Genomic DNA, 22,851 nt, shown 5'->3' on the forward strand with positions numbered 1-22,851 from the left:
GACTACTCCAAGAGTATAAATAAATTTAGCTGCAATTTCTCCTAGAATTTTTTTAATTTTCTTTTTGGCATATAAACATATGATAATCAGAAGTGTATGTGGGGGTAAGAAATAAGATAGATACTAGATTTATTTTGTTTTCCAGTTACCCAATTGTGTGACTATAACTTACTGAAAAATCCCATTTTTTCTTATGAATCTGAAATGCAACTTTCTCCTAAACTAAGTTCCCATATATATTTTGGGTCTATTTCTGGATATTTTATCATGTTTTATTAACCTGTTTATTCTCTAGTATCAGTTTTAATTAATATAGCTTCATATTATGCTTCAGTATTGAGAGACTGGCCACCTTCTCTCCAATTATTTTTTCCAAGTTTTCCTAACTCTCACATTTATTTTTCCAGATAATTAATATCATTTTAGACTAAACTTTAATCAGGTCAACAAATGGCAGGGAGAATGACCACCACATCTGACAGTACTGCTCATCTCTTTCTTGGTGTCAAGAAAGCTCTACCTTCAGAGTGAATCGGGGGAGAGACTAACAGTTGGATAGAGAAGTATAAATCCACTTGAATTGATTGAATATACCCCAGATGCAGTAAAAGAGTCAGAATGGGGAAAATGGCTAAAAATCATTTTTTTCTTTTTTTTACTTGATTTTGATCTGAAGTTAAGAAGGGAGATGGATAGATGTGAGAGGTGGTTTATATCAAAGGCATTCTTAGTGAAATGAAATAACTTCATTGTGTGGAATAATAAAACCTGAATATATAATCCTATTTTCTTTAAGTAACTGGTCACATTTAAATGAAATTTTTCTCTTGGAGGGGGAAAAACAGCATAACAGCATATTAAAATGCAATTCCTAAAAGTAATGTAAACAGATTGTAAATTCATATGTAAATGGGAAGAGACGTGCAAAGCAAATTACCTGTCACGAATCAAGCCGTCACATGGGTTAACTGGCCCCATTTGTGCTTGGGTGTTGGATGACCATGTCTTTGTGTCTGTTTGATCGTTCACTTTTGTGAAATACATTTAACGCAAAATCCTGGGGGTCTTTTCCAATGTTGCAGTTGCCTCATCATAACTCTAATGCCTAAAATGAAGGAGAAACTTCGTGAAGGTTTCAGCAGGAAATATGGAGCCCAAACCATCCTTCCTAGATAGAGTTGCCAGATAAAATACAAGATGCCCAGTTACATGTTTTTGAGTTTCAGCTAAACAGTGAATTTTTAGTATGTGTATGTCCCAAATATCTCTTGCTCAGGATTTAGCACAAGTATATCCCAAATATCCCATGGGATGTATACTAAAAACTTTATTTATTGTTTATCTAAAATTCAAATTTTATTGGGTGTTCTATATTTTATTTGCTAAATCTAACACTCTTGTTTCTAGATCATATGTCAGATTCCTCCTGTTGCAATGCATTTATTCTTAGAGAAATCACAAGCTAAGGAAACTGACAGAACAGAAATTATTTTCTTGCTTATTTGCCACAGAAAACAAGGAAGAAAACTTGGTGGAGGTCATTTGGTTTAGGGTGAGATCCAGAGGACTTCAGCCAAACTTGACAGGGCACATGAACCACCTGGGCTTCTTGTTCAGTTCTGGGATAGTGCTCAAGAGTCTGCATTTCTAACAAGCTCCAGGTGATGCCAATATGGGCCAGTCCCTGGACCACACTTCAAGTGGCATGGTGGGACAGATTTCTTCTCCCTGGAAGGAAGAGATGTGGGCAGTGGCCATCACTAGTTTTGGAAATGTTTGAACATCTAAATCCAGAATGGCTGACTACTGTAACCAAATGTCGCTCTGTTTCATTCACGCCAGGTGCTGGCCAGCCCACAACATTGTAAGGTGGTCTTCAAGCTTCCAGATCACTCACCGTTTCCTTCCCGAGGGTGTCCCCCGGCAGCTGTTTAACAAAGTCCCAAGTTCAGGGGCTCCACCGCGTTCATCTGGTTTCTGAAAGGCTACTTTAGAAGATGGTATCTGTTCTTCTGTAGCACAGTGTTCATGGTTTTCCTGGTTTCCTTTTTTTTTTTTTTTTTTTGGCATTTGCACAGTATATATACAAAAGAATATTGAATTGTAATGATCCTGAATAGTTCAAAAAGAAGAGGTCTTAGCGTGGTCAAACAGGCTTATGGTTTAAAATATGTTATTCTCTTTTTTGGGAGTTAATGAGATAAATGATGCAATAAACCTGTTTGATTTTTTTTTTTTTAGCATTTCTAGGAATTAAACATTTTATTTCTAGGAATTAAACATTTTATGTTTACAGAATTGAGCTGCAGAAAATGCAGGACATGCCAATTTGAGACACGTGGTCTTCTGAGTCAGGAGCATACAATTAATGCATTTCAGAAACTAAAAATCACACCATCTAGCTCTGAACTATAACTTGTTTTTACTGCAAAGTCACTAGGCTGATAATATAAACTGTAACCTTGAAACATTTGTGTTACTTACCTTTTGAGGTGGAAGTCATACCAATAAATTATTGTCCATTAGTATTAGATTCTGTGTCCTTTGGGAATTATGCCATTGATATAGGCTGAACCATCAAATAGAGAGAACCCTTGTAATATTGGCTAGGTTTACACTCTGGGGCATTGCCCAAGGGTAGGAAGAAACCAGAGGGACATAATTCAGTCACTATTTCCAAAGTTGCTACCAAAATCCGTGAAGAAGTTTAATCTTCCAAAGAGTGGTGGGTCAGTGATCGCCGAGAGGGCTTCGTTGCTTGCTTCTCTTCCTGCTCTAGATTCAATAAAAGCCTCCGTGTGGGACATATGGAAGCTGTCATCGAGATCAGTCCATCATTAGGTGTGACCCCTGCTCACCCTTGCCTGCAAGTTCTCCTTGAGGGCTGAAGCCCAGGTGGCTAAGGAAATGCACTGAGTCCATCCAAACAGAATCCAATGACGTACAGTGTGAGAAGCCACTCGTGTGTGATCAGCAAGAACCTTCTACTCACATTGTCCCCGCCCACCCCACTGGATACCTACCTGCTCTCCCTCACGCCATCCATCACCAGCTCTCCTGACTTCTGGAATTCCAGAACCAAGAATTCTGGACCTTGCTCATGGAGAAGTTTCGCAAGGAACTCTTGTGGAGGGCTGGTTTATTTTTTGCCCTGTGTGATGAGTTTCATCTGGCCAAGAAAGGAATCAAGTTATTAAAAAGCATCCCATGTTAGATCTCCAGGCTGTTTTCCTGAAGACTGGGGAAAGGGGGACTATTTATTCTGCCTTAAAATGATGGCAAATAAGTGAAGATGACAGATGACATTTTGTGAATGAAGACTCTGGATATACTCCTAATAGGTTAATGTAGTCATAAAAGATCAAGTAGATGTTTTTCTGTTACGTAAGCAATAACTTTTTTTTTCTGTGTCTTATTGAGTATGGCTAGCAGTTATTTATTTACTTGCTAGATGGTTCTCTGCATGCGGGTTCCATGTAAATGCAGAAATTTCCTCAGCCACTGGAGATAGTTTGGCCATTTTGTTATTTGGACGAGCTGTTGTTAGATTGAAATTTACACATCATTTCATTAAAAATTGTGCCTTAGAAAATGCAAAGCTGTTGCACATAGTGATGAATTATGGATGCAGTACATTGAAGAGAGATGAAGTCACTTCCAAGTTCTCAAGACTTCTCATGGAGGTGTTGGCTGCTTTACAGGGGAAGAAATTTAAAAGAAAAGAAAAGAAAAAGAAGAATTGAAAACATTTTGAAAATGTACAGATTAAGTCCAATATTTTGATTAACCACCCGCATGTTTTATTAAGTATTTTGATAATATGGATGTTTGCACTTTGCATGATATTAGAAGAGTGCTTTACCACCAATAATGCACAAAACGTGTGCAATAGAATCATTCATAACCGGTTTTTATAGAGTACTTTCTACATGTGGAACTCCATCCGTTATATAAGGGTTATATGAATATTGCACATTCTCTTCTGGTTTCACAAACCCATTTATACATATTTCTTAGTGAGACTCATTGTACATGTATTGAAGCTAGAATCAAGTCAAGAAAAATAAAGCCCCATTCTCCAACTGCAAAATGTGCTTTTCCATAATGAACAATAGTCACCAGCACAGAATAATCTCCAACATTTTCTAAATTCTAATTGCCAACTGTTTCTATTTATATTTGATTTATATTTCATTTGGAGTCTGTTACATGACAGCTCAGGCAGACTAGATCTTGTTTTTTCCAATGCAGCATAATGAGTATGATCTATTTCTTTTCAAATAATCTTTGAGATCCCAGGAAAAAAAAAAAAAAAAATGCCGTGCTCCGTTGAGCTACAATGTAAATGTGTTTGTTTAAAAAAAAGGTGAGACAAGTGAGTGATTTATTGTTCCTGAGGAAGTATATCTGTTTTTTCTTATACTTCAAAAGCTAGTCTCTTCTTTCTTAAGGAAAAAAAAATGGGTAACTCTGTTTTTCACTTGCAAACTTTCATGACGTGTTCATTCTTTCTGTGTAGTGTTATTAATGCAATACATACTATAGTTATCTATACACAGTGTAAGACTTAACAAGCTGAAATGATCCACCTCATATGTGAGTCCGTCCAAAAGATGTTACTATTCTGGGTGGGCCAATGTTCTGTATCAGTTACACTAACCTTCATTTAAAATATTTATTCTAAAATGACTCTGAGAAATAGTAAAAAAAAAAAAAAAATAAAAAGTTGTCTAAAATGCAACAGCTTTTATAGTAAATGTACATTTATAAATAAAATACTCAAATTAATTTTGTATTTCACTGATTTTTTTTTTGAGGGGCGGGGAGTCAATTTTCTCACTTGGGGAAGAGAGAATCAAGCTCCCTCTTACAGCTTTTGGTCCAGAATCACAGTCAGATGACAGCGATGATGCAGATTTGCATATGTATATTGATGCATCTTGAGGTCAGCTATTTAAGGCAAGTCAAACTTACCAGCTGACTGTGCGTGCTAAGTCGCTTCAGTCATGTCCGACTCTCTGTGACCCTATGGACCGTAGCCTGCCAGGCTCCTCTGTCCATGGGATTCTCCAGGCAAGAATACTGAAGTGGGTTGCCATTCCCTCCTCCAGGGGATCTTCCCAACCCAGGGATTGATTGTAGGTATCACTGAGGAATTGCCTTCCATTGAAGGATTCAGACTCCTAGAGATGAGATGAACAATAACCAGGAGAGGGCTTGTGAATGCCAGTGGAAATTGTCTGAACAACCAAATGATGGCTAACTTCCAGTACTGGCTAGAGGAAACCACATCAAACCCTCTGAAGTTGCTATATTCTAGCGCTGTCCCAGGGCTCACTCTCACTGAAAACATACAGTCTGTTCACAGAGGACATTTCTCTCCATTGTTGAATCAGGGAATGTGCTTTGAAACAGTGGCATTCTGCTGATACTGTTAACTTTCCAAAATACACATATATCTTGGCTGGCCCTGTGTCTCAAATTTGTAGGTGGTGACAATAGCAATCAAATTCCTTGAAAGTTTCCCTCATTTTAAGATACAGTATTCTAATTGTCACTGCAAGTTGTATTCTGCTTTTTTTTTTTTTTTTTTGGCAAAGTTGGGTATGAGTTAGTAGTCACTGCTCTTTCCATAGAAAAGTGAATTCTTTGCCTTTAGAAGAGAAGTTTAGCAACTATCAGAGTAGTTTAATATATCCATTGTTATGTAAGCGAAAGCTTATTCAACTATAATGCAATTCAAGACAAAGAAAAGATTGTTATTCTAACATATGATCTATGAGGAATGTCTTGATTAAAATAAAAATATTTTTATCTAGGATAATGTTGAACTAGCTTTGTTTCCATTGACTTTCTTCAAGACCTAAGGACTTCTTTTTAGGGTCCAAATCTGGACCACAAAGAATCTCTCCTCATCCTTCAGCATTATCTAAGTCAGGGGTTACAAATTCAAATGACTGGAGGGGCCAGTTAGGCATTGTAAATGAGAACCAGAAGAGGATAATATTAAGAGAGTGGTGTAGACTATGGCAAAGTGAAAAAATGAACAGTTCTGTCTCACAAATGAACGTATCTACAAAACAGATACAGACTCATAGGCAGAGGATAGACTTGTCGTTGCCAGTGGCGGGGGGTGGGGGGGAGAGGGAAGGTTTGGAAATTTGAGATTGGCAAATGCAAGCGAGTATATGTAAGGTGCATAAACAACAAGGTCCTACTGTATAGCATAGGGAACTAGATTCAATATCCTGTGATAAACCATAATGGAAAATAATACAGGAAAGAAAACGTGTCACGGCTGTATACCAGAAATTAACACAGCATTGTAAATTAACTATACTTCAATAATTTTTTTTTAAATAATGGTAGTAAACATTGGCGCAGGTACACAGTGGGGGAGGGCGGTGGAAAGAACAGTTCTGTCTAAAGGAAAAGGCAGCTATTGGGCTCTAAATAATTGTTTTCATGTGAAACCCCCAGCTTTTTAAATGTTGACAGCAATTCCAGCACAGCGCCAACCAAAATTGTGTCACTCCACAAACTGTACCCACAAGTTCAGTTCTGTCCTCAGCCCACCAGTCCCACAATATAAGCTAAAACCTTTGCTTTTCTACCAGCTACTAACTTGCTCTGCTGTGAGTCGTTTCATTGGACCTATACATCAAGATTTGCCATCAGAGTTTTTGCTTTTGGAGTATCTTGAGTCATTCAAAGAAGCTAACAGATCCATTTATCAGCAGCTGGTATGGCTACAATTCATGACACTTTCAGCATTATTCATGTATTGTCATCAAAGCATGCTATGCTACAACACCCGTGTTCAGCATTTTGCAGAACCATGCCCATCCCTTCCTTCTTTCTTCAGAATGATTCAAAAGGACAGAAGAGTGTGCAAATATACAAAGCAGAATTTTTTCTAAACTTGTTTAGCACCATGTTCTCAACTGTACTTCTGCAAGCCCTGTTTTATTTACCAAAAAGCAGATTCTGGCAAGTGAGAAGATGAAAGTATGCCTCCCCGTTTATAGATAAGGAATAGACATGTGGAGGAATAAGTGAGTTATTCTAGATGAATATAAGATTTTACATAATTGTGTGTTTCACCCACTGGCTCCTATCAGGAGTGATTAGGTGAAGCTCTTACTACTGTGCCTGACCCTCATGTCTGGGACCCCACATTAGACAATCCAAGAGGACCCTGAGCGTAGCTGGACCTCACAGAATTCAATGTACACTCAGAGACCAGAACACCCTCTTTATAGTAAACTTAAACTTATAAAATACTGAAATAGATTTAGTATCCCATTTTTACCCTTGGGGTTTGCCTTCTTACTCTGGGGTGAAAGAGGAGAGCTTTCCCTTTGACGTACCCTTGGACACGTCAGTCTTTGCTGCACAGGAAGCTGTCCGTGTTTGTCCAACCCAACCTTTGTGTTGTGAAACTGGGCTTCCACTTGCTCAAACCCAATAGCCAAGTCTTGAACAAGAGAAAAGTCCCATTCTAACCATCCTGATGGGGAGAAGATGCTGAGGGCCCAGCACATTAATTCCTTTATCACCACAAACAAATTCATTCCTACATGAATCAAGGCCTTCATTTTTTCAGCTGGGATAGTGATGTTGTCCATGTTTTCTTCACTGTCCACCAAGGAGAGAGAGAATTATCACAACAGGCCCTGTTGGTTTAGAAAATACCTTGGTTGAGGATTTCTCCCGCAGTCCAGTGGTTCGGCCATGGGGGTTTCGTTACTGGGGGCCTGGGTTTGATCCTGGTTGGGGAACTAAGATCCTGCAAGCTGCAAAGTGCTACCAAAACGAAGGAAAGAAAAAAAGAAAATATCTTGGCTGAAAGTGAGTGAAGTAAAACTGTAGGAAGTCGCTATTAAACATGGCACCAGGCATTATACCCTCCCTTTCAATCAGTTCAGTTCAGTCGCTCAGTCATGTCCAACTCTTTGCGACCCCATGGGCTGCAACACACCAGGCTTCTCTGTCCATCACCAACTCCCGGAGCCTACTCAGACCCATGTCCACTGAGTCGGTGAGGCCATCCAACCATCTCATCCTCTGTCGTCCCCTTCTCCCGCCTTCAATCTTTCCCAGCATTAGGGTCTTTTCCAATGAATCAGTTCTTCCCATCATGTGACCAAAGTATTGGAGTTTCAGCTTCAGCATCGGTCCTTCCAATGAATATTCAGGACTGATTTCCTTTAGGATGGCCTGGTTGGATCTCCTTGCAGTCCAAGGGACTCTCAAGAGTCTTCTCCAACACCACAGTTTGAAAGCATCAATTCTTTGGTGCTCAACTTTCTTTATAGTCCAACTCTCACATCCATACATGACTACTGGAAAAACCATAGCTTTGACTAGATGGACCTTTGTTGGCAAAGTAATGTCTCTGCTTTTTAATATGCTGTCTAGGTGTGTCATAACTTTTCTTCCAAGGAGCAAGCATCTTTTAATTTCATGACTGCAGTCACCATCTACAGTGATTTTGGAGCCCCCAAAAATAAAGTCTGTCACTGTTTCCACTGTTTCTCCATCTGTTTGCCATGAAGTGATGGGACCGGATGCCATGATCTTCATTTTTTGAATGTTGAGTTTTAAGCCAATTTTTTCACTCTTCTCTTTCACTTTAATCAAAAGGCTCTCTAGTTCTTTGTTTTCTGCCATAAGTGTAGTATCATCTGTATATCTGAGGTTATTGATATTTCTCCCTGCAATCTTAATTCTGGCTTGTGCTTCATCCAGCCTGGCATTTCGCATAATGTACTCTGCATGTAAGTTACATAATCAGGGTGACAATATTCAGCCGTGACATATTCCTTTCTCAATTTGGAATCAGTCTATTGTTCCATGTCCACTTCTAACTGTTGCTTCTTGACCTGCATACAGATTTCTCCGGAGGCAGGTCAGACGGTCTGGTATTCCCATCTCTTAAAGAATTTTCCACGGTTTGTTTTGATCCATACAGTCAAATGCTTTGACGTAGTCAATAAAGCAAATGTAGATGTTTTTCTGGAACTCTCTTGCTTTTTGTATGACCCAGCAGATGTTGGCAATTTGATCTCTGGTTCCTCTGCCTTTTCTAAATCCAACTTGAACATCAGGAAGTTCACAGTTTACATACTGTTGAAGCCTGGCTTGGAGAATTTTGAGCATTACTTTACTAGCTTGTGAGATGAGTGCAATTGTGTGGTAGTTTGAACATTCTTTGGCCTTGCCTTTCTTAGGGACTTGAATGAAAACTGACCTTTTCCAGTCCTGTGGCCACTGCTGCATTTTCCAGATTTGCTGGCATATTGAGTGCAGCACTTTCACAGCATCATCTTTCAGGATTTGAAATAGCTCAACTGGAATTCCATCACCTCCACTAGCTTTGTTCGTAGTGATGGTTCCTAAGGCCCACTTGACTTCACATTCCAGGATGTCTGGCTCTAGGTGAGGGATCACACCACTGTAGTTATCTGGGTCATGAAGATCTTTTTTGTATAGTTCTTCTGTGTATTCTTGCCACTTCTTAATATCTTCTGCTTCTGTTAGGTCCATACCATTTCTGTCCTTTATTGAGCCCATCTTTGCATGAAATGTTGCCTTGGTATCTCTAATTTTCTTGAAGAGATCTCTAGTCTTTCCCATTCTATTGTTTTCCCCTATTTCTTTGAATTGATCACTCTCAATAGTTCAGTACTAATTACCATCCCAAGCTCTGATCTTGGAGCCTTCAACATTCTTCCTGAATCCATGAAAAGTTGTGATGAAAGTATTTTATGTTTTCTAACAATTTGAAAACTCAGAAGTTGCATCTTGTTTATATGCTAAGACTCTGGGAAACAAGCGAAATATTTGATCAAAGACATGGAGAATGCCTGTTCTGAGATAATTCAAGGATCAAATTTGCCTTACCAAATGGTAAACTTTACTAGAAAAAGCACAATAAACAAAGTAGGTATCTTGGGCAAGAATGGATAAACTAATTGTAATTAACATAGTAAAGTATATGGCCCAGAAACAGACCTAAATAAACATAAAAACTTTAGTACATAATACTGATATCACAAATCAGTGGAAAAAGGAGAGACAGTTGATTAATGTCATCTCTTCATAACAAAATTGACTCCAGATGAATGAATTTTTGTCAAGTGTGAAAAACAAAGAAAAATAGGAAAAAGAAGAATGATAGGTTTGAATGTATTTAAATATATACTCAATACAGAGAATTTTAAGCAAAATCTATAAGTAATAAGAAACTAGGAAAAATATTCCCAACAGATATGACAAAGCATTAATATCCTTAACATATGAAGTCATTTACAAATCAATAGAAAATGGGCAAAAGGATATAAAAAAGCTGACAAAAAATAAATGCAAATGGTCAATAAACATGAAAAACAGTTCAACCTTATGATCAAAGAAATGCAAATTTTAAAAGATGAGACTCTCCTTAGCCCCACCCCAAATAAAATCCTTAATTGTATTAAGAATTAAAAAACTTCTGTATTGAGAAAATAGTTTAAAAACAAGCTAGAAACCAAGGGGAGCTTTTTGTCACACATACAACCAACAAAGAATTGGCATACAAACTACATAAAGAACTCCAAAGTAAGACCGGTTCAGCTGGTAGAAAGCAATGCAGTACTGTAAAGCAATTATCTTTCAATTAAAAATAAATTAAAAAAAAACTTTTTGGTGGACCAAAGACATGAATAGGCTTTTCACAAGAAACATGAATAACAACAACAACAAAGAAAAAAACCAGCAAAAATATATCCAATTTTATTTGGAAAGAAATGCAAATTAAAACCATTATGAGATGCCACTGTATACCTGTGAGACTAACAAAAATTTAAAATTTAAAGTTGACGGTATCGGGTGTTAGTGAGGATGTGGGGAGTGGGAACTCACATTGCTGATGATAATGTATATTGGTAAACAATTCTGCTTTATCTAGTGAAGCTGATGAAGCTCACTGATGTAGCAGTTTCACTTCTAGAATATTGATGTGAAGTTTCACTTTAGCCTAAACTCTAGAGAAGCTCAAGAAACCCTCACAGATGTCCATGGGGTAGGTTCAGGAATGTCCCTCACAGCACTGCTTGTATAAATTATAATATTTCATTTTAGCAGTGAAGAGTGAGCGAGCCACAGAGTACATGCATGTATTTGGATGAATCTGAGAAAACATAACATTAGGTTAAAGTCGCAAGATACCAAAGATTACATACATTATGGTACATTATGAAGTCCATAATAATAAATAAACGAAGGAGTATAACTGTGGGACTTCCCTGGTGGCTCAGTCAGGTAAAGAGTCCGCCTGCCATGCAGGAAGACTCCTGTGATGCAGGAGGCCTCGGAGAAGAAAACGGCAACCCACTCTAGTATTCTCACCTGGGAAATTCCAAGGACAGAGGAGCCTGGCAGGTACAACCCCCGGGGTCGCCAGAGTCGGACACGATTTAGTGACTATACTACAACTATAGTCTCTGAAGGTACATAAGATTTAAAAAAAAAGAAAAGTAATAATATAAATAAAATTCAAGATTTGGAGTCAAAAAAGGGGAATGCTGTCAGGGAGGGCATACCGGAAGTAATAACTTGATTGCCTTTTTATTTTTTATTATCTGTTCATAAGTTCTGTTTTGTTATGAGAACCTTCAGCCCTGCAAGATATTACCAAACTGCTTCCAAGGTGATTGTTCCAAATAACCTGACAACAGTGTATAAAAGATTCTATGTCCCCCATTACACCCAAAACTCTCTGTGCCAGACTTGTTAATTTTTACTTTTCTAATGAAAAGTATCAGTTGCTTAGTTGCGTCTGACTCTTTGTGACCCCGTGGACTGTGACCCGCCAGCCTTCTCAGTCCGTGGAATTCTCCAGGCAAGAATACTGAAGTGAGTTGCCATGTCCTACTCCAGGGGATCTTCCTGACCCAGGGATCAAACCTTAGTCTACTGTATTGCAGGCAGATTCTTTACTGTCTGGGCCACCAGGGAAGGGAAATGGTATTTCATTGCCTTCGTTTGCATCCCCCTGACTACTGAAGAGGTTGAGCCTATTATCGGATCTTTATTGAACAGTCCTGTTTCAATTACGGGAATTACCTGTTTATTTCCTTCACCAATTTCCTTGTTAATTGCTTTTCTTTTGTTTCTATTGCTTCTTAAGGATTTTGTAAATATTCTAGATCCTAAATCCTTTGTCAATCACATGCATTGCAGATGTTTCTCTCGGTCAGTGGCTTGTCTTTTAAACCTTGTCTTTCAACTGTCAGTTTTTAATTTTATCATAGTAAGCATATGAACATTTGTGTATGTTCTGTGCTTCTGGAGTCTTGTTGAAGAAATCCTTCCCGGGACTTCCCTTGCAGTCCAGTGGTTAAGACTACTCCACCACTTCAAGGGGTGTGGGTCCCATCCTTGGTCGCAGAATTAAGATCCCACGTGCTGCATGGCATGGCCAAAAAGTAAAAGAGAAAAGAAATCGTTCTCTACTCCAATTCTGTAAAAGTATTCTGCAATGTACTCTCTCAAAATTGTTTAAAGTTTTGAATTTCACAGTTAGGTCTGTATCAAGTGCACCACGGGCTTCCCCTGGTGGCTCGGTGGTAAGGTACCTGCCTATAATGCAGATGTGGGCTCAGTCCCTGGGTTGGGAAGATTCCCTGCAGAAGGAAATGGCAACCCACTCCAGGATTCTAGCCTGGGAAATCCCATGGACAAAGGAGCCTTGTGGGCTACAGTGCATGGGGTCCCAAGAGTCAGACACGACTTAGTGACCAAACAACAATAACAAAACTTACTAGATAGCTCATTGTTTTTCTGCTGATTTGTAATGTTGCTTCTGTGAGAGACTGTCTTGCAGTATTGAGAGTCTGTTTCTGGGCATTTACTCCATCCCTTTGGTCTATTTGTCTATCCCTACACCAATATCACATTGTTTTAATTATTATATATCAAGCCTTGATATCCGAAAGGGAAAATTTTCTCCCTTCTCAACATTATCTTGGGCTGTTTTTGGATCTTTACTCTTCCATATGAATTTTAGAAATAGCTGTAAAATGCCTGTTGGGATTTTAATCAAAATGGAACTTACAGACTATAATTTTCTAATTGGTATTGTTCAGTTTAGGTCAGTTCAGTCACTCAGTCGTGTCCGACTCTGTGACCCCATGAATCGCAGCACACCAGGTCTCCCTGTCCATCACCAACTCCCGGAGCTTACTCAAATTCATGCCCATCGAGTCGGTGATGCCATCCAGCCATCTCACCCTCTGTCGTCCCCTTCTCCTCCTGCCCCCAATCCCTCCCAGCATCAGGGTCTTTTCCAATGAGTCAGCTCTTCGCATGAGGTGGCCAAAGTACTGGAGTTTCAGCTTAAGCATCAGTCCTTCCAATGAACACCCAGGACTGATCTCCTTTAGGAGATTGGTATTGTTAGTATACGGAAATTCCACTGATTTTCTTTAATGTTTTGGGCCCAGCAATTTTGCTGGACTCTCTTATTAGTTATAATACGTTATCATTTCTCTTCGATTTTCTATGTAGTTAATCATCATCTACCAGCAAAATAATTTCGTCTCCAATTATGTCTTCATTTTTTCATGTCTTATTTTACTATTAAGATGTCTAGTAAGTGGTGATAATGAGCATTCTTATTGCACACTGCTATCTTATAGGCAAAAAAATTGCAAAACACCCTAGATTTATAACAACAGGGAAATAGTTGTGAAAATTACAGTACCCTTATAATGACATTCTGCCACTGAAAAATAGCATTTTCAAAAGCATTTAATTCAAATTATTAAAATATCCAAGATAAAATGCTATATAAAAGCCTTGATATCAAATTATATAAACTATGATTCAAGTTTCATAAGTAAAATATATTGCAAATGCTATATATTGTACACATAACTCAAACGTCCCCAGTCTTTGACACAGGATTGAGATGTCCTGTAATATCCAAATATAAACCCATGACCCATCCTACAGAACTATAGGAAGCCTGGTTCTCTCCTCCATGATTTATGAGGATCTTCAGCATGACCTGGTTTTCTTTTTCACCTTCCATGCTCAACTATTGCCCCAGCCTCCTCCTACCCACTTTTGCCTGTTTCATCATTTCTTCTATACTTCAGTCCCAGATGTGAATATAATCCATTATTCTTTCATTCTTCAGGGACCAACTAACAGAAGACACCTACATTTTAATAAACTTAAGCTTAAGTAAGTTAAACTTGCAGATAGCACAGCCAAATTACAAGGCAAGAAATAAAAGCATCTAAGTGTAATTTCGGTATCACGGCACTTAAAATCCATGGGCCACACCTGCTCACAGGGAGCCATGTCTCCCGTGCCCCCTCGCTCCCGGCTTCTGGTCTGCTGCCGTGTTCGGGGCCACATACCTCTCAACTAGTTCACGCTTTCATTCCTCATGCTTTCCCCTCCCCTCACCCCCACCCCTACTCCTTGGAGTACACCACTGGATCCCAAAGTGCTAGAGGAAGCAGGCTCAAACCACCTAATTTCACAATGATTTCTCAGGGTTACATTCAGTCCACAGTCAAGGCAGCCTTTCCCTCACTAAACACCTGGGTTAACATCTCAGTCTAAAAGAGGAAGACAGACTCTGGAGGTACAACGTTCAAATCCCAGCTCTACCACTTACTACTTGTGGTCTTGGGCCAGTTGTTTATCCTCTCTGCGCCTTGGTTTCCTTACCTGCACAACAGGGATGATAATAGCATATAACACATAGTGTTATTGTGAGAATTAAATAGGGTACTGTGTTTACAATAGGACATATTCTAATGTATAGAATATGTTAGCAGTTTCTATTAGCACTGGGATTCCCATGTGTTAGGAGGAATACAGTGCAAGTGGTAGGAGTGGAATTATTCCTCTACAATATTCAAGGCTACAGTAGGGAAAAAAATCTTCCTAAACTTGTATTTCTTTGACTAATCTCACCAGTGCAGCTCTTCTGAGAAGAAAGAGTCTGCCCCCCCCCAAATAAATTCCAGCCTACAGTATTACAGCCACAAAGAGTTCAGAAATAATCTCAAAGCATCCTGCCAGGGAAATGTGTACCAACTCAAGAAATAAAATGTTGAAGTAGATAAAATTCACTCAGTCGTCTCCGACTCTTTGCTACCCCAGGGACTGTACAGTCCATGGAATTGTCCAGGCCAGAATACTGGAGTGGATAGCCGTTCCTTTCTCCATGGTATCTTCCCAATCCAGGGATCGAACCCGGGTCTCCTGTACTGCAGGCGAATTCTTTACCAGCTGAGCTACTAGGGAAGCCCATAAACCAAAATATCAAGAGTTATTCTTGATTAGTGGGATTATGAATGGTTTTTATTCAACTGCTTATTTCTGTGGTTTGCCAACACTGATCATCTTTTGCTTTTATAATATGATAAATAATAAGACAATGTAGAAAGAAAACCATCTACCCCAAATAAGACAGTTTATTAGAATTTATTCAGTTACCAAAATTCTACAAGGAAATGTAGTCTAGGCTTGAATAAAGAAAGAATTCTTCTGAGTATTGCGTCTTGGCAAGGCCTGGCTATCCCTGTGTGACCGTGTTGCTGCTCTGGGAGTGGCCTGAGAGCGTTTCAGCTGTCGCACCTTAACCTAGATAACTAGAGTTCTGTTTCCCCGGGGCAGGCTCAGGTCTTAATAGGCGCTTCTAGCTGACAGCAGATCCTCATCGCCATTTGCAGTTTGTGTGTGGAACGTTCACTCTTGCCTGAAAAGTGGGTTGCAAGACTGCTTCGGTAAAACTTATGTCAGTTGTTTAAAACCATTGTGTTGCTGCTTTCCAAGTTTATTATGACCTCGTATTTACATAGCAGAATGTACTTTAAGACAGGAAAAAGGATCCAGTTAGAGGTTAATGGCAAATGTCCTCTGCCCTCAGTAATACAACAATTAAGATGAATCAGAGGCTCCTGATTTTGAATCAGATCTGCTCTCCTTGAGAAAATAGCTTTTGGGCCTTTTTCCATTCTACTTCTCTTTGGGGAAAAAAAAAATGGCAAAGCTTTCCTTACTGCTGTAAAGCAATTATCCTCTAATTAAAAAATAAACAAAAATTTTTAAAAGAAGAAATATCTGAACATTCCTGAAATCTCTTAATTAAATGACCTTCCAACCTGTCCCTAATTTTCTCTATTTAAATATCAAATATATGGTGTTGAAAAAAGTTTTATAAGATAGTGTTATTTAATTTCTTAATCCTTTCTTAGCCTCCTCTGCTTATTAAATACTTTTAGCACTATAAAAAAAAAAAGCTTTCCTTACTGGATTTTGTCATAGAATGGAATCCTAGGAACTAATAATAAAAACCAGCAAAGGCAATCAGATAAACTCTCAGAAAGCGTGGTAACCCGACACAGAAGAGCATTTCGTGAAGTGAAATGTGTTATATGAAATGTTCTCCAGGAAAAGGACTCCACGGTCAAACGTGTGGGGAGCACTGAATATTCCTTTTTTTTGGAGATAAAGAATGCATATTAAAGACCTGAACAGTTGCACAGTAGTTCATCTGAATTTGCTAAACCCATATTTCAAATTGCCAACATGCCTTGGATCATCAAAAAAACAGGAGAGTTCCAGAAAAACATCTGCTTCATCAACTACGTTAAAGTCTTTGACTGTGTGGATCACAACACACTGTGGAAAATTCTTCAAGAGATGGAAATAACAGACCACCTGACCTGTCTCCTGAGAAACCTGTATGCAGGTCAAGAAGCAACAGTTAGAAACGGACATGGAACAACAGACTGGTTCAAAATTGGGAAAGGAGTATGTCAAGGCTGTATATTGTCACCCTGCTTATTTAACTTACATCCAGAGTACATCATGCAAGATACTGGGCTGGATGAAGCTCAGGATAGAATCAAGATTGCAGGGAGAAATATCAATAACCTCAGATATGCAAATGACACCACCCTTATGGCAAAAAGTAAAGAAGAACTAAAGAGCCTCTTGATGAAAGTGAAAGAGGAGAGTGAAAAAGTGGGCTTAAAGCTCAACATTCAGAAAAAAAAAGATAATGGTATCCCGTCCCATCGCTTCATGGCAAATAGATGGAGAAACAGTGGAAACAGTGGCAGATTTTATTTTGGGGGGCTCCAAAATCACTGCAGATGGTGACTGCAGCCATGAAGTAAAAAGACACTTGTTCCTTGGAGGAGAAGTTATGACAAGCCTAGACAGCGTATTAAAAAGCAGAGACATCACCTTGCCAACAAGGGTCTGTATAGTCAAAGTGATGGCTTTTCTAGTAGTCATGGATGGATGTGAGAGTTAGACCATAAAAAGGCTGAGCACTAAAGAACTGATGCTTTCAGATTGTGGTGTTGGAGAAGACTTTTGAGGGATCCTTGGACAGAAAGGAGCTCAAACCAGTCAATCCTAAAGGAAATCAGTCCTGAATATTCATTGGTAGGACTGATGCTGAAGCTGAAGCTCCAATACTTTGGCCACCTGATGTGAAGAGCTGACTCATTGGAAAAGACTCTGATGCTGGGAAGATTGAGGGCAGGAGAAGAAGCGGGTGACAGAGGATGAGATGGTTGGATGGCATCATCAACTCAATGGACATGAGTTTGAGCCAGCTCCAGGAGATAGTGAAGAACAGGGAAGCCTGGCGTGCTGCAGTCCATGGGGTCGCAAAGAGTTGGACACAACTGAGTGAACAACAAACAACAAAACCCGTATTTTCCTAAATATATTTCATCAAGAAGTTGTTCCAGACTCTTCTGAACATTCTCTGGCACTTTGGAAAATATTGATTGAATAAGCAATACATTTGGAAAACCACACAAATATCTTGATGATATACTGATATTTTTCTTTAATTCTTAGCCATTTTAAAACTCATGACTCCCAGCTACAAAAAATGACAACATTAAAGCCAACTGTGAAACACCTGGAACTATCAACGTCTGAGGTTGGGGCTTGTGTAAGATAAGAACCAGGACAACTGCAGAAACAACTGGAATTCATTAGCACTCTTTATTCAAAGTTTCTCCTAAGACATTTCTAATGGAAATTAATGCTGTCATTAGGAGCCCTGTGGAGAATATGGTTGGGGTACTCATTTCTCAGGTCAAGACTAAAATTTTGTGGGGTGTCAAGAGGTTGAATATTAAAAGAAAAATAATGTCCATATCTACCATGTCTTTCTCCTACCATGTCCCAGCAATCAAGCTCTAAAACTAGTATTTCAGAAATTTAAAAAAGGCTCTAAAACTAGTATTCGAAGTTCTGAAGCATTGCACCATGAACCCACATTCAGAGGGCCGGTGGAATCTTAGCAAGTGTATAATCACCATAAGCTGATGAGACTAGGAGACTAGGCAACTAACATGAGTTAGTATTGAAAAAGCATATCAGACAACCTATTCTGATCGACTAAATAAAGAATGTGCCAGAACTTCCCTGGTGGTGCAGTGGATAAGAACCTGCCTTGCCAATACAGGGGACATGGGTTCGATCCCTGGTCTGGAGAGATTCCACATGCCACAGAGCCCCGAAGCCCAGGCACCAGAACCACCGAACCCTTGAGCTCGCCCCACGAGCCGTGACTACGGAGCCTGTGTGGAGCAACCAGTGAAGCCCGCGTGCCAAGACCTCATGCTCTGCAGCAAGAGAAGTCACTGCAGTGAGAAGCCCGAGCGCTGCAAGGCGGAGCAGACCCCACTCACCGCCACTAGAGGAAGCCCCACGCAAAGCAGCCAAGAGCCAGCACAGCCAAATAAATTAATTAATAATAATAAAAAAAGAACGTGCTGCCTTGGGGACTTGCCTGGTGGTCACTGGTTAAGAATCTCACCTTCCAATGCAGGGAACATGGCTTAATCTCTGGTCAAGGAACTAAGGTCCCACATGCCGTGGAGCAGCTAAGACTACAAGCCATGACCAGAGAGTTTGAGTGCTGCAACAAAAGATCCCAAATGCAGCAACTAAGGCCCAATGCAGCCAAACAAATAAATATTAAAAAAAAAAAAAAAAAAGAATGTACCACCTTTCAGAAAGCTGGTAAAAGAATGCTTGTAAATTCTGATATCAGTTGTCTGTTTGACCAACTAAGCCAGATTTTCTTCTGTACCCAAAGATGACCTTGTTTGGAAATTCAAGAGTATTCAACATATGCCATTGGTTTTTTCTCTTTGGGAAATATTTTGAGTGGGATAAACTTGCCCTTGTCTAACTTAGTTTATCTTTGTAAAAAGGAAAAAAAAAAAGTAAGACAGGGAAGTATCTTTTGCTTTAATAAATCACTTAATACAACATTTTGGTAGTTTGTGGAAAACATTTATGGAAGTTCCCAGCTTCATTGTCGTTGATCTTCATCCTCTGATATAGAATTGAAGAATTCTCTTTGACCTGAACCAGGGTGTGAATCAGTGATTCATAGAAGGAAAGCATGAGTAACAAAAATGACGAGACTCTGCAGAGCAACCTCACAATCTCACTCTACTATCCCTCAGAAAGAGGCCTCAATAAAAAACATCAAGCTTTCAATGTACTGCTGTGGGCTTCTCCGGTGGCTCGGTGTTAAAGAATCTGCCAGCCAGTGAGGGAGACGCAGGTTCAGTGCCTGATCCGGGAAGATCCCACATGCCGAGGAGCAACTAAGCCTGTGTGCCCCAAGTATGGAGCCTGTGCTCTAGAGCCCAGGAGCCACAACCGCTGAAGTCCCCATGCCCTAGAGCCCCTGCTCTGCAACGGGAGAAGCCGCTCCAGTGAGAAGCCTGGGCACCGCACCCAGAGAGCGGCCCCTGCAGCACAAAGACCCAGTGCAGCCAAACACAAACATATATAGCATTATAAAGAAAAAAATTAACTTACTGCTGCATCGTTTACTGCCTGTCAGAAAAGACAGTTCAAGGATGGGCGCTTTGAAGTCACTGTTTCCCAGAGTATCCGTAACAGAATATCTGTCTCCTTCCCAACACGGATTCCACAGCAGCCATGATTTTAGGCGGGCTGAACCCCTCCATCAGCTTCAGGGATAAAGTCTTCCTGTTATAATCGATCAGGATAATCCACTCCCTCCCCGTAGATATTGGTTCAAGTGACCTAGGTTTAAACCAATGAATGTTCCAAACAGCAGGAACCTCAGAACTTTTTTGTTAGATAGTTAAGGAAAGACTATCTACTCATGGATAAGAAAGAGGAAACATGTGAACCTAATTATGCTGACAGCTCTCTTACAACAAGGGGCCCAGCCTCGTGGTGAAGCCCACATGGTAGACAGCAGATGTGGAGAAAAAAACAACAACAATAGATAAACAGAGTCCACACCGAGCCCTGGATGAACCAGTTCTGAAACTCACTCCGCTACCTTTCCACAAGGCCTGTAGATTTCCTTATTATTTAATACAGTAGTAGCTGACTTTTAGGTTGCTTGGAATGGAAAACTTCCTAATATGGGCAGATATATTAGGCTATGACATAGCAATAAAATCACATTAAAATGAACACAGGTGCTTACAATTCTATCCCTGGTAGTACTTGGGGCTGAAAAACATTTTTATAATACTTATTTTAAGGTCAAAATTTTAAAAGGTTCCATAGGTTTTTTTCCCTAGTAACAACTTCCCTGCCTTTAACATTGTTGATTTGCCTTTATTCTTATTTATTTTTCTTCAACACCAGTCTCCCAACTTTCCCATTTAGGGGGAAACAAATACAAGCAGAAGAAGTTTGAATCTCTTTTTAAGTCAATGCAGTTATTATCTCAAATTCTAGAAATCTGGCTTAGTTCACAGGGTTCGGCAGCTTGCCTGTTTGTGAGAGGCCCGTCTGTTCTTGCTCAGTCACTGAGTTGTGTCCAACTCTTTGCGATCCCGTGGACTGTAGCCCACCAGGCTCCTCTGTCATGGGGTTTCCCAGACAAGAATACTGGAGCAGGTTGCCATTTCCCTCTCCAGGGCATCTTTCCAACTCAGAACTAAACCCGCATCTCCTGTGTCTCCTGGATTGGCAGGCAGATTCTTTACCACTGAACCACCTGGAAAGTGAAGTCCACAATGAAGTCCAGTTACTTCTCATGTTAACCAAATAAAGGGGAAGATGTGTCCTAACACAGTTTTGCTTAAAAATAATCAAATAAACCCAAAGTGACCAGGTGGTGGTGTTTTTCAGTCACTAAGTCAGGTCCAACTCTTTGAGACTGCATGGACTGCAGCCGACCAGGCTTCCCTGTCCTTCACTGCCTCCTGGAGTTTGCTCAAACTCACGTCCATTGAGTTGGTGATGCCATCCAACCATCTCATCTTCTATCATCCCCTTCTCCTCCTGCCCACAATCTTTCTCAGCATCAGGGTCTTTACCAATGAATGGGCTATTTGCATCAGATGGCCAAAGTTTTGGAGCTTCTGCATCAGTCCTTCCAATCAATATTCAGGGTTGATTTCCTTCAGGATTGACTGGTTTGATTTCCCTGCAGTCCGGGGGAAAGGGTTGCTATTTCTCAAGAGCCTTCTCCAGCACCACAGCTCGAAACCATCAATTCTTCGGCACTCAGCCTTCTTTATGGTCCAACTCTCACATTCGTACGTGTCTACTGGGAAAACTATAGCTTTGACTATACGGACCTTTGTCAGCAAGGTGATGTCTCTGCTTTTTAATATGCTGTCTAGGTTTGTCATAGTGTTTCTTCCAAGAAGCTTGTGTCTTTTAATTTCATGGCTGCAGTCGCCGTCCACAATGATTTTGGAGCCCAAGAAAAGAAAATCTGTTACTGTTTCCACTTTTTCTCCATCTTTTTGTCATGAACTGATGGGACCAGATGACATAATCTTAGTTTTTTTAGTGTAGTGCTTTAAGCCAGCTTTTTCACACTCCTCTTTCACCTTCATCAAGAGGCTCTTTAGTTCCTCTTCGCTTTCTGCCATTAGAGTGGTATCATCTGTATATCTGAGGTTATTGATATTTTGCCCAGTAATCTTTACGCCAGCTTGTGATTCATCTAGCCCAGTATTTTGCATGATGTACTCTGAATGTAAGTTAAATAAGCAGGGTGACAATATACAGCCCTGACATACTCCTTTCCCAGTTTTGAAATAGTCCATTGTTCCATGTCTGGGTCTAACTATTGCTTCTTGACCTGCATACAGATTTCTCAGGAGACAGGTAAGGTAGTCTGTTATTCCCATCTCTTTAAGAATTTTCTGCAGTTTGTTGTGATCCACACAGTCAAAGGCTTTAGCATAGTCAGTGAAGCAGAAGTAGATGTTTTTCTGGAATTCTCTTGTTTTTCCTATGATCCAACGGGTGGCCAGATTTAGTCAAATCCAAATCCATGGTCTTCTCCCCAAATCTAACACTGTATTCCTTTGATGTTCTAAAAACATCACCTCCTCAGTGTCCCTTCCCTGGAGATGGAAGGTTAATTGCTATGGGAAAAGATTACAATATTTAATACTCCAATCTTAAAGCCTGGGGTGGAGAGGCCTCTATAGACAGGTCTCTCAAGGGTTCTTTGGAAAGTACACTGCAGTTTTCCCTATGTAAGTCACAAGGCAAACCTCCAGTTGAAAACATTTGAACCAAGCACCAGAAAAATGAATGGTGTGTGTAGGAGGACACATTAAGTACTTAACCCAGAGGATATTCATACTATTAAGTTCCGAACCAAGGTGATTCCCTTCAGCAACCTGGGGTGCAGTTGGTGGGTAGGCCAAAGGGCAGAGTTAATGCAAAGTTAAAAGAGTTATTTCCACTTGGTGACTAGCCCCATTTGATTGTCTTAAGTGTGTCTGGCTTCTAGAGAGTACTTTTATTTCAGATGATTATGGATGTTCTGAGAGGACTCACTGC

At 39.9% G+C, this 22,851-nt stretch overlaps 1 protein-coding gene across 1 annotated transcript in view; it reads left to right on the top strand.

The window, feature by feature from the left end:
* The window catches only part of LIMCH1 (LIM and calponin homology domains 1), a 360,985-nt gene extending 356,214 nt beyond the window's left edge, over nt 1-4,771 (top strand). Inside the window, 1 exon segment of the mRNA XM_061164658.1 lies at nt 1,843-4,771. Coding sequence (XP_061020641.1) covers nt 1,843-1,868 — 26 coding nt within the window. The 3' untranslated portion in view covers nt 1,869-4,771.
* Nucleotides 4,772-22,851: the final 18,080 nt, after the last annotated feature.

This window comes from Dama dama, chromosome 17 (assembly GCF_033118175.1).
Source record: "Dama dama isolate Ldn47 chromosome 17, ASM3311817v1, whole genome shotgun sequence".
In the NCBI taxonomy this organism is placed as follows: Eukaryota; Metazoa; Chordata; class Mammalia; order Artiodactyla; family Cervidae; genus Dama; species Dama dama.